This window comes from Amyelois transitella, chromosome 8, assembly GCF_032362555.1.
Source record: "Amyelois transitella isolate CPQ chromosome 8, ilAmyTran1.1, whole genome shotgun sequence".
Taxonomy (NCBI): Eukaryota; Metazoa; Arthropoda; class Insecta; order Lepidoptera; family Pyralidae; genus Amyelois; species Amyelois transitella.
In genome coordinates this window covers 7,004,337-7,019,861 of record NC_083511.1, presented here as the reverse complement: position 1 = coordinate 7,019,861, position 15,525 = coordinate 7,004,337, and the positions used below count along the sequence as shown (strand labels likewise).

General features: G+C 34.2%; 5 protein-coding genes across 6 annotated transcripts; 3 read left to right on the top strand and 2 right to left on the bottom strand.

Annotated features, from left to right (window-relative positions):
* The first annotated feature begins 165 nt into the window (after positions 1-165).
* LOC106136013 (cytochrome b-c1 complex subunit 7-like) lies at positions 166-627 on the top strand. The gene has a single exon (XM_060945537.1). It carries the CDS (start codon positions 301-303, stop codon positions 625-627), a length of 327 nt encoding a protein of 108 aa, XP_060801520.1. The 5' UTR covers positions 166-300.
* Positions 628-1,222: 595 nt separating this feature from the next.
* LOC106135839 (replication factor C subunit 3) lies at positions 1,223-2,455 on the bottom strand. Its single transcript, XM_013336233.2, has one exon. The coding sequence runs from the start codon at positions 2,350-2,352 to the stop codon at positions 1,285-1,287; it is 1,068 nt and encodes a 355-aa protein (XP_013191687.2). The 5' UTR covers positions 2,353-2,455; the 3' UTR covers positions 1,223-1,284.
* A 767-nt stretch (positions 2,456-3,222) lies between these two features.
* Positions 3,223-6,265, top strand: LOC106135637 (ubiquinone biosynthesis O-methyltransferase). Its single transcript, XM_060945450.1, has 6 exons — positions 3,223-3,427; positions 3,572-3,736; positions 3,935-4,049; positions 4,878-5,009; positions 5,495-5,765; positions 6,098-6,265. The coding sequence occupies exons 1-6, from the start codon at positions 3,360-3,362 to the stop codon at positions 6,211-6,213; spliced, it is 867 nt and encodes a 288-aa protein (XP_060801433.1). The 5' UTR covers positions 3,223-3,359; the 3' UTR covers positions 6,214-6,265.
* A 501-nt stretch (positions 6,266-6,766) lies between these two features.
* LOC106135020 (uncharacterized) lies at positions 6,767-9,017 on the top strand. Its single transcript, XM_013335182.2, has 4 exons — positions 6,767-6,921; positions 7,210-7,425; positions 8,287-8,430; positions 8,739-9,017. The coding sequence occupies exons 1-4, from the start codon at positions 6,831-6,833 to the stop codon at positions 8,981-8,983; spliced, it is 696 nt and encodes a 231-aa protein (XP_013190636.2). The 5' UTR covers positions 6,767-6,830; the 3' UTR covers positions 8,984-9,017.
* Positions 9,011-14,029, bottom strand: LOC106137493 (aarF domain-containing kinase 1). 2 transcript variants are annotated; one of them, XM_013338336.2, is made up of 6 exons: positions 13,420-14,017; positions 12,314-12,724; positions 11,985-12,158; positions 11,250-11,450; positions 10,345-10,551; positions 9,011-10,176 (listed from the first exon to the last, which is right to left on the bottom strand). In XM_013338336.2, the coding sequence occupies exons 1-6, from the start codon at positions 13,855-13,857 to the stop codon at positions 10,048-10,050; spliced, it is 1,560 nt and encodes a 519-aa protein (XP_013193790.2). In that variant the 5' UTR covers positions 13,858-14,017; the 3' UTR covers positions 9,011-10,047. The 2 variants fall into 2 exon arrangements, 1 of the variants encoding a protein (XP_013193790.2); XR_009656975.1 differs by having other exon boundaries at positions 10,036-10,176; positions 11,240-11,450; positions 13,420-14,029.
* Between the last annotated feature and the right edge of the window lie 1,496 nt (positions 14,030-15,525).

The window sequence follows — 15,525 nt, the reverse complement described above, 5'->3', positions numbered from 1 at the left end:
ATGCGGAGAATATATATACACGAAATTAAAAAAAGATTGGTTCAGTAGATAACGTGAGAATAACATTCAAACGAACTTACTTTTGCATATATATTATTTTGGATTAGGAATGTTTGTCAGTACCTCTTCCTCTGTCAGTCTTAAGTGACACAGAGCACTTAAGTCACCATACTCAAGTATGAGTGCACCCTTATTTATTTATTAGGTTACCATAGGTACACAGCAACTAAGAACAGTTCAGTTCCTGACATCTCGTAATTTTGAGCGATTTAAAATTAATTTCAAAAAAAGACTAAACCAATGGCATTCAGAACAACTGCTGTCGCATGCAACAGTATGAAGAAATGGGCTTACAACCTCGCTGGGTTCAACAAGTATGGCCTCGTGCGAGACGACTTGTTGTATGAAAACGAGGACGTAGTGGAAGCACTCCGCCGCCTTCCCGATCATGTTCTTGATGAACGCAACTACCGTCTGATTAGAGCCGTGCAACTAAGCTCACAGAAGACCGTCCTGCCTAAAGCGGAGTGGACCAAACTTGAAGAAGACGTGCTGTATCTGTCCCCTATCGTCGCACAGGTCAAGAAAGAGAGGGAAGAGCGCGAGAAGTGGGAAAGTCTTTACTAATGTTTATATTTGTTTACTCAATAATATTACAAACACTATGTTATTTATAAATCATTCTGGACAATACTGATTATTGGCGTGATTGATTTTAATTAATATTTCAATATTCAATTAAAAAAATTCAAGAAAAAAATATAAATATGCTAAGCAATTGTATTATTTGTGTCATAATCACTTGATTTCTTATAGGCAGGAACTATATACATCTATCACTTGGCAAAATCCCTGCTAAATAATGACTATTATTACTATTACTAGTAAAAGATACCTATTTCTTTTAGATTAAAATCGAAGAGGGACACTCTTTGCTCCCAGGGGAACATGCAGTTGTCTGCTAAGAAAATTATTATATTAGAATATTTTTTTTACACCAGGATATGATCTGGCAACAAAACAGTATTTTAATAATTTATCATAAAAATAGAAAAATTGCTTGTGGTATTCCAACTGGATGGAAATTTGAGTAAGGCAGCCTTGATATACCTATCACTTATTAGCATTGACTCCCTGGAAATATTTTTTAAATTGGTTAGTAATTATTCTACATGATGGGAGAGATGTAAAACACACTTATATTCTAATAAAAAGACACAAATATAAGAAATATTTAATTTAAAAAATATCAATCAGCAAACATTTGCACAGCATTGTTCTGACTTAGAAAGCATCACCGAGGGATTCTTCCATAAACTTCTTATAAATGGCCATAAACTTTGCCACAAAAGCCTCTAAGTGAAATATTGGTTTATTACCTAGCCTCATTCGGTGCTCAAAGCGAGCCGCATGGCTTGCTACTTGACATTTCATTGCCATGTCGCAATTACGAACTAATTCTTTCAGCAATCCTGCAAAAATCATATCTGGTGGCACCCCATGTATAATTAATTCATACAATTTTTGTCTCACTTCTCCCAGTTTTTTAGGTGACTGTTCTGATAAAATCATTGAGGCTGTATCTCGTATAAATAATTGCCAATCTGGTTCAGGAACCTTTTGATCTGCTATCAATGGAAACTGTTGAACTTTACATGCTTCACACATTAACAAAGCACGACGCATATTACGATCAGCACATTTAGCTATACGAATAGCTAGTTCTGAAGGCAAGTTGAGACCCTCCTTCTTACATACTGAATGTAACACAGATGCTATTTCATTCTCTGTTGGTGCTGGTACTCGAATGGTCAAACAACGCGACCTGATAGCAGGTATGACCCGCGATATAGAATTAGCAATGAGGACGAGTCTGCATGTGGCTACATATTTTTCCATAGTGCGGCGTAAGGCATGTTGTGCATCTTTGGTTAGATCATCTACTTCATTCAGAATCACGACTTTAAACTCGCGTTGACCAGAAGAATCTATTTGGTGGGTTTGGGCAACATTTTTAACTAAGTCCATGATAACAACTCGGTCGTGTATTCCTACATCAGTCGGGTTTACTTCAATGTGGTAATTACTACTTACTGTCATAATCTCTATTTTCTTATTAGATGGAGTCGTAAAATGCATCGTTTCCTGCCTCAATCGTTCTATGCCTGATCCATACAGCTCCCTGAGCAGGCACATAACCCTAGTCTTCTTACCGGCGCCAGAAGGACCGTAAATAAGAAGATGGGGAAAATCACTCTGTTGAACTAAACTTTTGAGACGTACTGCTTGATCTTTATGAAAATCTAATTTCATTAAATCTCTTGGACGATGTTTATCCACCCAAAGACTCATTTTTACCGTAAACTTGACCTCAAAACAAATTATTCTTCCAAATATTTGAACTTTGTTTGAAATTGAAAATAAAGTTGTTTTCAAGATAAGTATGACACTGACATTAGAAACGCACTGGCAACGGCAAGGTTTTGGCGGGAATCCGACAAAATGTCACACAAAGACAGGGTACCTAGGTACGATACGATATTTATTATATACGATAGTTTTTTGTTGTTAACACTGAGATACACGGGTCACGTGAGAGTCACTTGAACGATGGGTGTTCGTGTCTTAATACCTGCAAGTGTAATTAACACACCCGTAAACGGTGTGTCCTTCTCTATATAAAGTAGGTACCACATGATTTGTTATATCTGGGACATCATTATTATGAATGGGCTGATAATTCCTTTCTTTTTCCAAACAACCTAAAAGTACATACATTCATATAGTCACGTCAATATTTCTTGCGGGGAAATAGAACAATCGAAAATCGAAATTTAAAAGTACACTTTTAAATTTCACATGAATTAGTTTATATTAAAAATGACAAACATCGTTTACGTTTGCCTCATGTGAACCGTTTTTGAGTAACTGCACAGTCTTTTTATTCACATCCACACTACTAATAAAGACAAAATATTTTTATTTTGTATGTTCCTATTCTAACGAATAAACTCAAAAACTATTCTGACTGATATTCACAAAATTTGGCACAGGCCACTTTCTTGGAATTTCCCACGACAGCGAAGTCCCGCGCAAAATTTAGTAAAGTGTAATGTCTTCGGTGGCGATGTGTGTGAATGTGAGTGACACAAACTGTAATTTCAGTTTGTGTCACTCAATGTCAGTAAACAGTGACAGCCGAAGTTTGTATTTATTTGTGTAAATTGCAACTATATAAATTTGTTAATTTGCTTGCAATTCCTATTGCACTTTTGTACTGCAGTTGCTCTACGTGGTAGTCGTCTTAGTTTAGTGATCATTTTATCTAATAAGGTACCACATCCCTAAAAAATAGTAAAATGGTCAAAAAAATATTATGTAAAGCGAGTTACTGGAATAGAATTATAGCAACATGCAAAATACATAGGTTAGAAAAGAACTATTTACCATAATTTTGTTTACCTAACAAACTACATTTTCGTCAAATTATTATGATTGACAAACTATTCATTATATTTTTAATCTGTAATGTTTAAAAATATAGTGCTTAGAGTATCTATCAAATTTTCAGTGTATCAAGAATTCAAATTTTGTCAAGAAATATTGTTCACCAAAAGAAAGAGGATGATAAATCCACCATTAATGATTATCATGCCAACAAGTTCACAAGTGAATTGAAAGAATGGTGGGAACCAAATGGGCCTGTCAAAGCCCTACATGCTATGAATTTGATAAGGTAAAATCATTTATTGCTGATGTGTATTCCCTGCCTTTATATTTGAATTACTTTTGAAAGAAAGAAAGAAATTATTTTACTGGAGTTTAAATGAAGTTGAAATTAAAATCTTTAAAATAATGTACTCTTTTATATTAATTATTTATTTATAAAATTAAATATGAATTTAAGCTTTAATTAATAACAAATAATTTCCAGAATACCATTTATCCGTGATGGTCTAGTGCAAACCACAGAATCAACAAGAACATGCATGCCACTGAAAAATAAAAAGATACTTGATGTTGGATGTGGTGGCGGTATATTATCAGAGGCAAGATTATTTATTATGATATTTTATTACTTATATAACTAAATAACAAAATAAATTTGTTTGTTATCTCCTCACACATCATCTATTGAATTAATTTTGATACAAATATTATGTGTATATAAGTAATAGTCTGGAGAATGAGATACCCTTTCATCCTGGTTAGACTTTACACTACTTTTGCATGTGAACCTTCCTCATATTAGATCATGGTTACATCACAATGTTTTCCCTCACCACATATAGTTTTTGTATACAATCAATATTTGGTTACAAGTCATGGACTCTTTTCGTCAAGGTTTGGCTGGCCTGGTCTCAATTTTTCAATATGAAAGAGCATATATGAATATGCAAAGATCATAAAAAGCAGCCCTCTTAGAAATGGTGAAATTTTGTAAAATTAAATTAATATAAAAAAGGTATTTTCTTTACCTCATGTATGAGGTAGACCTACAATTAATAGCCAAAATTTTGTCACCATGAGTCTTCCATTCCTTTACGGGTAGAAGGAGCCAACAGGCAGGTCTCATAAAGATTGAAAGGCAATGTGTATTGCTTAAAGATGGCTCAAGTTTGGAAGTTTTTAACCTATCCTTTAGTCGCCTTTGACGACATCCATGGGAAAGAGATGGAGTGGTCCTGTTCTAAAGTGCCGGGCACTTGTTACTTAGGGATTTATTTAAAAAAAAATAGTATACTGGGTTAAAACATGGGTTTTTGTAACTTTAGTACCAAATTTAATTTGAATAAGCCCAGCAGTTTAGCCGTGAAAGCGGAACAGACAACAGACTTTCAGTTTTTTAATATTAGTAAGGGATATTATTTTCGCAGGGCCTAGCTAGGATTGGTGCAGAGGTGACCGGTCTAGACGCAAACAACCATATGGTGGAACTAGCTCAGTGTCATGCCAGTCAGAATGAGAAATTACCTATCAAACCGACATACTTTCATTCTACAATTGAGGTAAGTACCAGAGTAAATTGTCCTTGATAGTTTTACTTATTGAGCAGATGTTACCAATCGTGGCGTGAGCCAATTAAGTAAGCAGTTTTTTTTTTATCTTGAAAAAGTTTTTTTTACTTTTGGTTTTGGATTGACACACGCGCCGGAAGGAATGCTATGCGATGTGCATTCTTTCATATCATCATTTATATAGAATTGACTGTAATCATCATTTGACGAAATATTCATATTGAAATAACTAGTTCTACATTCATTCATGTTTTTTTAATGTAGACAATGTGCATTCGCCCATGATTTGGATTTAAGAGATCTATGTATATTTGTATTATTGACGTCCGATGAAAATGCTGCAGTGTAGTTTGTTCCGCCGCTTCTTCTACACATGCGCTTTGGAAGCGGTAGTAGTTATAATTAGATTTAAGTGATGTGACGTCAATAAGTGATGCCTTGTATCCAATTTTGAACATAAATCTATTCTATTTCAGGACCACTCGATGAAGTTCCCCGAGTATTATGATGGCGTTGTTGCGTCCGAAGTCATAGAACATGTAAATAATAAGGAATTATTTGTCAAATCCTGCGTCGACGCACTCAAACCCGGCGGAAAGATATTCTTCACGACACCAAACAGGACGAGATTTACTCAAGTACTAGGTATTTGGATCGCGGAATATGTGTTCAATATTATACCAAAGGGAACACATGAATACCAAATGATGGTCACGCCAACGGAACTTACGATCATGTTAGAACGAAGTAAGTGTACGATTCTGATGATTTTTAACCACCTTCTAAAATTAAAAGGTCGTAGTCGTTTGACCTTTATGTATGTTTGACCGCGACTATCTCTTGTTTCGCTGAACCGATTTTGGCGCGGTTTTCAGGAAAGTGTTTGTTACACTATTAAGAAATGTAACCGAAATAGGAGGATTCCAGTCAGGGGCGGTTCTCTTTTTACAAAAGTTATTCGTTAATATTTAGTTTTACTAACTTTTTTCTCGAGTTACTTTAAAAAATCTGCCTATATAATCTTAGGAGTTAGCCACATAGTAATTTATGATATTAATAATAGTGTCTTTCTTTTTCAGATAACTGTCAAGTGGAAGCCACATACGGCATGATCTACAACGTATTAACTAACAGATTTGAATTTATAGCATCACAACAACTTTTGTTTGCTTTACAAGCAGTTAAACTTACGTAACAGTATCTGGTCTAAAAAGTCTTTAATATATCATTAAAACGTTTAAATCAAACTATCTCTCTTGTTTTTGAGTGTTCCCTTTTGCACCCTCCATGTGAGTTAGGTAGGTACCTTCGATAGTACTCAAATATATACAATTATTGCCTAATCAAAATTACTCCATGAAGCAAATAAATTGCCTAACAGTTTTTTTTTTACTCTAGTTGTTAATATAATTGGTTGCAAACTATTCGTGCCGAAAAAGAATTTTTTTAAAACCGATGCCTAATTTGAGTAACGCCATAGTAAAATTTGCTTTTTTGCCACAACTAAATACTAAATCGATATGCAGGTTTAAAGCAAAAATTAACCTATTTAACTTTATTATTTATTATTAAGTCTAGATTATACGAATTTGTATTCTCTGAAAAAAGAAAATGGACGAGAACCATAAATGAAGAATCGATCGAAAGAGGATCTAATCACTCCGCGGAATAGATTTTGAAGCATGTCATTTCTTGGTCACTATAATTTTTACCTTTAATATCTAGGTCTACATTTAATGTGGGGAATATTGAAAACTCGTTAAAAGCATGTGCATTTAAGGACAAGGAAGATAACAGCCATGCTGTTGCACCATGTCTTTATCGAGAATCATCAAAGCGCCGATAAAGCTGTTTAAAAAGGAAGTTATCACTTTTCTTATAATTCGTAGACATGACTTGGGAGGTAAGTAAGGTATCCAAGCACTGTTATTCTTAATAGAAATCCCAAACGTAAGTATACCTAAACGAATGTAGATCCAAAGGTTAGATCAGGCTTAAGCAAGCTTTGAACATACAGCCATAACTGAAAACGAGTTTAAGAAATGTGGGTCAAAGCCAGTACCTACTTAGATCATAGGTACTAGGTACTTAATGGTAACTGTAATGTTCATAATTTTTTTCATTCTTATTTCTTAGGTATATTTTAGTTTTGATTGCATTTCCGCGATTCCATCTTAATTTTTTTCTCAAGAAAGGGAAGAGAAACTCCGTTACGTATCAGTCAAGTCCAACGCGTCCATAGCGGTGCTGCGCCAGAAGATATGGCACCTGCTGGACCTGCCCGACTACTGCGAGGAGATCATCGTGCTGAAGTCTGGTGACCAGGAGCTGCCCCTCACGGAGTTGCGAGTCGGGAATGATCCGCAACATCCCTTCTTGTTGGAAGTATGGCTGCCGGAGACGTATTGTTAGTACCTACATAGATATTATTACTACAATGTCTATATCCTTTGCGGGGTAGGCAGAGCCAACAGTATTCAAAAGAATGAAATGCCACGCTCAGCTGTACGGCCTTTATGATGGAATTGAAATGCAAATAGTGACAGGTTGCTAGTTCATCGCCTTCAAGAAGAATCTCAATTTTTTTTTACCTTAGTTGCCTTTTACGACAGCCGAAATGGGACATGGAAAACATATGGAATGGTCCTATTCTAAAGTACAAGGAATCATACAGCGACATACATTGTAAGTACCAAGACACACTTGATTAATCTTGTTTATAAAATCTGCCATGGATAGAGCACATTATAGAAGGACAAATTAAATACCTACGACCTATTATTTAATTGTGCGTAGTGCAATTGAGCGATGTGGTTTTAATCTGTTTCAAATAAGTAGTTATAGCCTCGAACGGGTTATTATTATGCAGCATTCCGAGAAATAGGTAGGTACTTAGGTATCAGTGATAAAGGCTCAAGTAGGTGGATAAATGATTTTCTTACGCACCTAATCGTACTTAGTTATGTAACGATACAATTGATAGTGTCTCTTTTTAGGAACTATTGATAGTTGATTGATAGTAAAACTATCGATAAGCAGTTTGAAAACGTTATTTTCAAATTGAAATAGGATAGAATTTCAGCCACCAATGTTTTGGCATGTATGCAATGGCCTTCATGCTGAAGTTTGTATGGATGTGTGTATGTTTGTTACTCTTTCACGAAAAATCTGATGGATTTGATGATATTTACTCCACAGGAGCGAAGCCCCTTGACATAAATAGTCTTTAAATAAAAAAACGAACAACATTACCGCCTTCATGTTTCAGCTCTAACTACCTTTCATAAGAACATGCTGACGATGGGTGAAAGTAAACAGATGATAGCTGATGATGAAAATATCGAGAGCACGAGTATAACTGTCACCTCTCATAATCAACAAGAACGGATTTCACACATGGATAGTATGAATGGTTAGTTAATTAGGTAGCATAAATAAAAAAATTCTTTTAATACAATTTTATAAAGAAATATAACGATTCACATAAGATGTTTTGAAAATCATAGCAATTGTGATTATATTAGTAAACAGTACGATTAAAGTTTATTGATCAATCATTTCAATTTATATGACGAGTATGAAAAGAAAAATACCTAGGTTGACGATACAATAGTACCTACTGCCTAGATTGAGAAAGTAGCACACACTTTTACTCACTGTCACTCACGACATAAATGCATAATGTACAAATTATTAATTTTCCTTATCGTCATATTTCAGCAACCCCGACCAAATCCATCGAAAGAGTTACGTATAAACGTGTTTCTGACAAACCGAACAATTTCTTGTACTCTGATTTCAAGAAACCAGATTTAAGTTCGAAGATATCAACGACGTCAGTATTCCGGCTGTACCGAAAAAGGAGTCGAGACAGCTTCACCAACATTCTACTGAAGATACAAAGCGATTTATCTACACTTAGCACCAAACTATCCAACTTGGAAAACAGAATACCCCCATCATAACATGAAACATTTAATAAAAACACGTCATACCAAAAATAAATATTTTATTTCAAAATATAACTTACGTATATAAATAGAACATTAACTACAATAAATAAGTTTACATTTTGTGACATTCTGATTCTTATTTACATTTCTAGGTTTATACCGAATGAGGTATATTTCGCTTTATTTGACTAGGATTTTAACTACAGCTTTAAGCTATTTATAGCCAACAAATTGAGCTAAAATCAACATGGTTGTTTTTTACCATCCTACCTGAGGTAAAATGTTAATGACACAGGTATATTAATTATTTCTAGGTTCCACCGACTTTTGTTATTATTGGCTTAGCTAAATAAGTCCAGACTTATAAACGATTCGGATGGAATATCAAAGTGTATTTATAAACAGCACAAGGTAATTTATTGGAATTAACAGACTAGATGTGCGTAACTTTAAAGGCACTTAAGCTAATCTCACGTTCAAGATCAAAACAAACGTAAACTGTCGGTCAAAAAAGGTACCGAATAGCATTCCAATGAAATTATGATGTATGAATAAAATCCCTTTGTGTGCATGGCTAGCTATCACACTGACTGACTAAAGAACGCACACAGATCACCGCCATTTTGGCACCAACAGAGAGCCAGAGATTGTTGGTTAAATGCTGAGCATTGCATTCTATAAAAGTTCTTCAATATCTTTTAAATATCCGTTGTTTATTGATGGCGTCGCCTTCACATCTAGTAAAACTTTCAAAACAAACTGATAGTAACCCCCAAATGGCATAAGAACGCCTTTGTATATTATTTTTTGTTTACAATAATTCTGGCCTATTTCTCATAAAAAAATATACAAACATAGATCTGTCTTCTGAAACCAGTAAAAGTTCTTCGCAAAGATAAGTTTCTGGATAAAGTCATTGATTTAAAATAATGATTAGCTTATAAATCTCCTACATTTCCTAACATTTCATACATACAACCCAGGTAGTAATATAAAAAAATAATAGTTTAGTCTTGATTAAAATAAGGGTCCATCACTTTGGTACATTAGATTCTCTAAGGCTGTCTATCAATATTTCAAGAACAATTAACACATTTATTCCATTTTTCTATTAACGCTAGATATAAATTAAAGAAATATAGTAATACTAACGACCATCTATATTTTATCGCCAATAAAGGTCTTCTGACGACTGAAGACACATGCTGAAAATAGAGGAAAAAATATTAATTAAATAAAAAAAGAGAAAACTTACTGTTGTGACGTGATGAATCTAATATTCCCAGAACCGTAAATACATACATACCTATGAACACTATAGACTTGACCTTATAAATTAGTAACTTTTTACTATATAAGCTATGGAAACTTACCCTACAATCATACTGGTAGACATTTTGCAGACAGTATTTGGTCATCACAATCGATCCACACATTCTCTTGTCCGTCCCCAACGCATACTCTATGCTGCGTATCAAATCATTGGTCTTGAACACCAATAATGCTTGGCGGTCCACTTGCTCCAAGCAGTGTGTCACGTGATGAATGAAGCTGGGCAAATGTTCTTGGAAAATTCGTTTCTGGAACATAGGTATGAGGTAATTTATTTCTGATTGGCTTTTGTAAAAGTGTATCCTTCTTATTCAAACAACATTTCACAACTTTAACCCTTACGAGGTAGATAGAGCCTTCATTTTATGATTAATATCGTATCAAGATGCTTGCCTATCTGACCAAAAATAACTTCCTTACCCTAAGATTATAAGCCTTATTCATAATAAAAATGGACTATTGATAATATATGTATATCTTAAAAAAAAATAGAGATATAGATTGAGCTTACCCCCATTTATTGGTGATTAGTAATTACACTAATTTTATATTTTTAAACCAATTGTTGTGTAAGTCGCGTGCTACTTAAAGAGCGTCGGTGACCAAAGTTTAGGTGCCGATTCAAATTTATTGACAAGTTCAAATTTTACACTGGCCATGTACCAATGACCTCTTTTCTGAGTTATGTTCATTTTTTTGTGGGCTAATGGATATTGCTAGATGTGACTAATGGCATAAACACTTTCACTTACCACAACAACCATGATTTAATCAAGATTAGGTCTCATACCCATAGCATGGCACACGACGCCGTTGTTAACCTCTGTTTCGCTTTTTATTATGACGTGAAACAGGACAGCGATAGTTTTTCTTAAAAATGGCGTCGCTACATGCGCAGGTTACTACCCAATAAGAATCTACCAAGTAAGTACCTACTAAAATTTACCTCATGCGGAGATGGATTTGTCCTGTTTATTCCTTGTAAAATTGCTTCCCACGTGCGTCCGGTTACTATACACGCAAACAGGCCATACAGTTCCTTCCTTATTCCTATAGCCTCTGAGTGTATCCTCATTTCTTCTGTGTTCCGGGACAGAATACCCAACCATAGTTTTGAATAGTGGTATTTAAATTCGTCAGTTAATTGCTGGAAATTACCAAGTCTCTTTAGTAAATAGATTTCAAGACGCTCTTATGCAAACTAAAGAAACAAATTATGTAATGAAAATAAACAAAATGTGTGTAAACGCATACGTTAAAGACGCGATTGGGCTTGTTTTCATACATAACACTTGTTTGACCTCCAAATATCGCAAAGATCGAAGTACAAAATATTATTACTTTTTGAGTCAAGGTGCCAATAGGAATTCTTTACTCCAGTAATTATTTCAAATTTCATATAAAATTGGTTCAGATTAAGTTTGTGTTTCACAATCATAAATATTTTTACCAAGTAATTGAAACTGAAATTAAGATACCGAAACAAAAATAAAATTTGCATCAAATATTATGTTACTTTGTACTATCATTTTTGTATTAAATGCACCTGCATATAATTTTGTGTACATAAATAAATATGTTAAGAAAAAGGCTTTTTTATAATTTCAAGAGTAAGCTCTACTTTTGCTAGGAAGCTGATTCTGAATCAGGGGCTCAAATCTCCTTGTCTATTACAACTTACAGCATATAAACCATGGTCCAACAAGCAGAGAGTGACTTCTTTGTCTTTTGGCTCTTTGATCACCATAATGTTGCCAGGGTGCGGATCACTGTGCACAAACCCAGTCACAAATATCATGTTTGAGTATAGATCGCCAATTTTCTCGCACACATCAAATTTGTTTATTTTGTGCTCCTGAAATTATTAAAATATGTATTAGTATAAATTATTAAAATATAAATTTTAAAATTTATGTATTGTCTTAAAACAGGCATATTAATAGTGGGATACTCAATTGCAATGAGAACCAATATGATAATAAATTAGGAAAAACTTTAAAATACACTTACTTCAATATATTTCAAATCATTGATCATCCCACCTTGTATATACTCCATTACTAGAACTCTACTTGTGCTGTATTCTCTATATATTTTTGGTATTTTCAACCATTTATAATGTTTGAATAACTCAGCTACTTTTTCTGCATTTTCTCCTTCTAGTAAAAAATCTAGTTCCTTTTTTATATTCTTCTTGGTCTCATCTATCAACCATTGCATTTTGAATTCTGGGAATATTTTCATCATAGTTTTCAACACAAATTCTATCCATTTCAGGTCTATGTCAAAATTGTTCTTAACAAAAGGATGTTGGACTTTCACAGCTACAACAGTACCATCTTTTAGTTTTGCTTTGTGGACTTGTGCTAAAGAGGCTGTGCCAAGGGGCTCAGGTTCAAAATCATCAAACAATTCATCAGCCTAAAATAAATATTGGTATTTGGAAAAAAAAACAAAAATAAAGTCATTACACAAATTAGAAACAAAATCATAGATTTAATATATAAAAATAAAAATTCAAAACTTTTATTCATTATTATGGGACACTTCAATATCACTTAATAATTGTCATATCTTTTGGTTTTAAAACATAGGTTGATGTCAAATAAATTACTTAAAACAAAGTTTACTGCCGCTTCCAAAGCATCAGTGCAGAAGAAGCGGTAACAAACTGTACTGCAGCATTTTCTTCAACAACCTCAACTTCACAGCTATCTAAACTTAGAATAGAAATGTGGACGAGAGAATACATTGTTGTGATTAATTGACTTATGAAATTTAAATAATAAAAATAAAATATCTTATAGTTTTGTTGAAACAAACATGCACTCAATTTAAAACCATTTCAGATGATAAGGACTATAAAATATGGGAAGTATTATTATTTATTAATTTTACATTTCCCAACAAACTCAACCAATCATTGAGACTTTGTTAGGGTGGAGTTCTCATGAGTCAAAAAAGCTATCATCGAGACTGAAATAGTATGTCAAAATGACTAAAAGTTTAACTATAATCGAAGGTTATTCAATTTTCTGTAATATTTACACTTGAAAAAATGTGACATCATCACTGTCATGACATTAACCAGGATTAAATGATAAGAAAAAGTTTACCTTCTTGTTGAATTCTTCTTCTATTACTTGATTTAACTCCTGAACAGTATTTTTAGGTGCATTCTTATGTAAAATTTGCATAGTTTTCACGTACTCATTTGGAACCAAATATTCTAGTGCACCGACGTGTTGTCCAAGCTTTATATAAATTCCTCTATTAGCTATGCAGAGGTCAAGTAGTTTTTCAGCACTGAACTGATGAGCTTGACTTCTCAACTGCAAATATTCCTCAGATTCCGTATCCCACTCTTTGCTATATAACATGGTTTGGTATATCCTCCCGATTTCCACTGCAGTAGTAGCGGTTCTAATGACCCTGACAACAGTAAGTGCTGCGATATCATCATCTTGCGCCTTCAGAAAACCAACGGTGCCGCCTATGCCCACGCTACCGTAAAGGCTGTATTTTACTAAACGGCCAATATTCCGAGAAAACATTTTTACAGCCACTTTTACCCACACATAATTTTGCAAATTAGGGACAAATCAGCCTAGCTTTCACTTCAAGAAAGTCGCGAAATCCGTCTTCTTCAGTAACACGTCTCGGGATTGTGAAATTGTCATCTTCATCTGACGCTAAAGATTGATTTAATCTGCTTTACATGTGTCAAAGTGACTTTGAGAATCTAAAGAAATGATTGCATAAGTTGGTCAGCAAGACGACTGTGGAAGACGACGACGATAGTAGACCTCTATTATTATTTTACTTATGGCAACACCTACATTCAGTGTTTCCAAATTAGCATCGTCAGTGCTATACCTAGCGCTTTTTTTACCTAGCGACTTTGCGGGCTATGTGGTTACACATAGCTCAGCATCTAGTGCACATTTTCCAGATATTAAAGAATTACAGGGAGTTTAAGAAGGATTCAAAATTTAGAAAACTGAAAGCAAGCTAAAAATGGCTTTGAATTTGCTTGTTTACGTTACATACATACATACATATCATCACGTCTATATCCCTTACGGGGTAGACAGAGCCAACAGTCTTGCAAATACTGAAAGGCCACGTTCAGCTATTTGGCTTAATGATAGAATTGAGATTCAAATAGTGACAGGTTGCTAGCCTGTCGCATTGACGTACTATAAACAACTAACCTCACAATCCCGCTAAAAAAGTGTCCGCGGCAAAACTCTACTCAACGCTCAAGTGAGTAAAGTTCTCGGCTAGTCTCGTTTCGTCCGTCCACGAGTGACAACGTCGCACAATGACGAAGTGCTGTGCTGTTAAAAAGTGTAAAAATTGTCCAAGAATTGCGCTCAAAAATGATGGCGTTTCCTATTTCATGTTAGTACAATTCAGTTTTAAAGTAATCACACTTAATAGTATAAGTTAGCTGTTGGTTTTCTATCAAATCATTTTATTAAATATTTAAAACTTAACGGTACTCGGCATTTAGCACTATCCGCACCTATCTCTTTCTTGCGGTCAATAAATATTAAAGAGTAAACGAAACAAATATAGTTTTGTCGCCGCGCTTCTTGATGCTTGCCTAGGAACATAAAGTTGTGGAGTCGCTTTGTTTTATTTTTTGTTTGTGATTTTTTATTTTGATACTAGTTCGGTTAATTAATTATTTAATGAGGTGAATGGAAATATGAATTCACAGCACGAATTCTCGCCGTGAATTCACGGCAAAACTTGTGCCTCTTATTCGCAGACTTTCGCGGCAATAATCTGTAGCCGGCATTAAATAAGTGGTAGTATTTATTAAGATCGGTTGTTGTTGTTTAATCACTTTTTATTATAGTAATACATATTTTATTGTCACTATTGTCGAATTAAAATAGATTTATATATAAACTTTAATTCGTTCTAATTTATTGATAGTTCTCTATAAACAGAATAGACCCTCAATCAAACAAGCTAGTAAAGTATAAAATTGACAAAAAAAATAGTACTTCGAACACTATTTGCGCCCCGGAGCCTCGCTTCTGTAAGAATTTTGGGGTAGTAATTATCCTGTAAACCAAATCACATCGAAATCTGTTCAGTAGAATTTGCGTGATTGAGTAACAAACATCCTCACATACTTACAAACAAACATCTAAAAATACATTTTCCAGATTAACCAAACCGGGGATCAAACCCGAGACCTCCGACTT

What these genes read in the sequence shown, in the direction of transcription:
- LOC106136013 (XM_060945537.1), top strand. Translation starts at nt 301, where the DNA reads ATGGCATTCAGAACAACTGCTGTCGCATGCAACAGTATGAAGAAATGG.
- LOC106135839 (XM_013336233.2), bottom strand. Translation starts at nt 2,352, where the DNA reads ATGAGTCTTTGGGTGGATAAACATCGTCCAAGAGATTTAATGAAATTA.
- LOC106135637 (XM_060945450.1), top strand. Translation starts at nt 3,360, where the DNA reads ATGGTCAAAAAAATATTATGTAAAGCGAGTTACTGGAATAGAATTATA. An exon ending in GCAACATGCAAAATACATAG is followed by an intron (nt 3,428 to 3,571) that starts GTTAGAAAAGAA and finishes TCAAATTTTCAG; the next exon opens with TGTATCAAGAATTCAAATTT. An exon ending in GTGGCGGTATATTATCAGAG is followed by an intron (nt 4,050 to 4,877) that starts GCAAGATTATTT and finishes TTATTTTCGCAG; the next exon opens with GGCCTAGCTAGGATTGGTGC.
- LOC106135020 (XM_013335182.2), top strand. Translation starts at nt 6,831, where the DNA reads ATGTCTTTATCGAGAATCATCAAAGCGCCGATAAAGCTGTTTAAAAAG. An exon ending in ATGGCTGCCGGAGACGTATT is followed by an intron (nt 7,426 to 8,286) that starts GTTAGTACCTAC and finishes TTCATGTTTCAG; the next exon opens with CTCTAACTACCTTTCATAAG. An exon ending in ACACATGGATAGTATGAATG is followed by an intron (nt 8,431 to 8,738) that starts GTTAGTTAATTA and finishes GTCATATTTCAG; the next exon opens with CAACCCCGACCAAATCCATC.
- LOC106137493 (XM_013338336.2), bottom strand. Translation starts at nt 13,857, where the DNA reads ATGTTTTCTCGGAATATTGGCCGTTTAGTAAAATACAGCCTTTACGGT. An exon ending in ATGATTTGAAATATATTGAA is followed by an intron (nt 12,159 to 12,313) that starts GTAAGTGTATTT and finishes TAATAATTTCAG; the next exon opens with GAGCACAAAATAAACAAATT. An exon ending in TGGACCATGGTTTATATGCT is followed by an intron (nt 11,451 to 11,984) that starts GTAAGTTGTAAT and finishes GGTAATTTCCAG; the next exon opens with CAATTAACTGACGAATTTAA.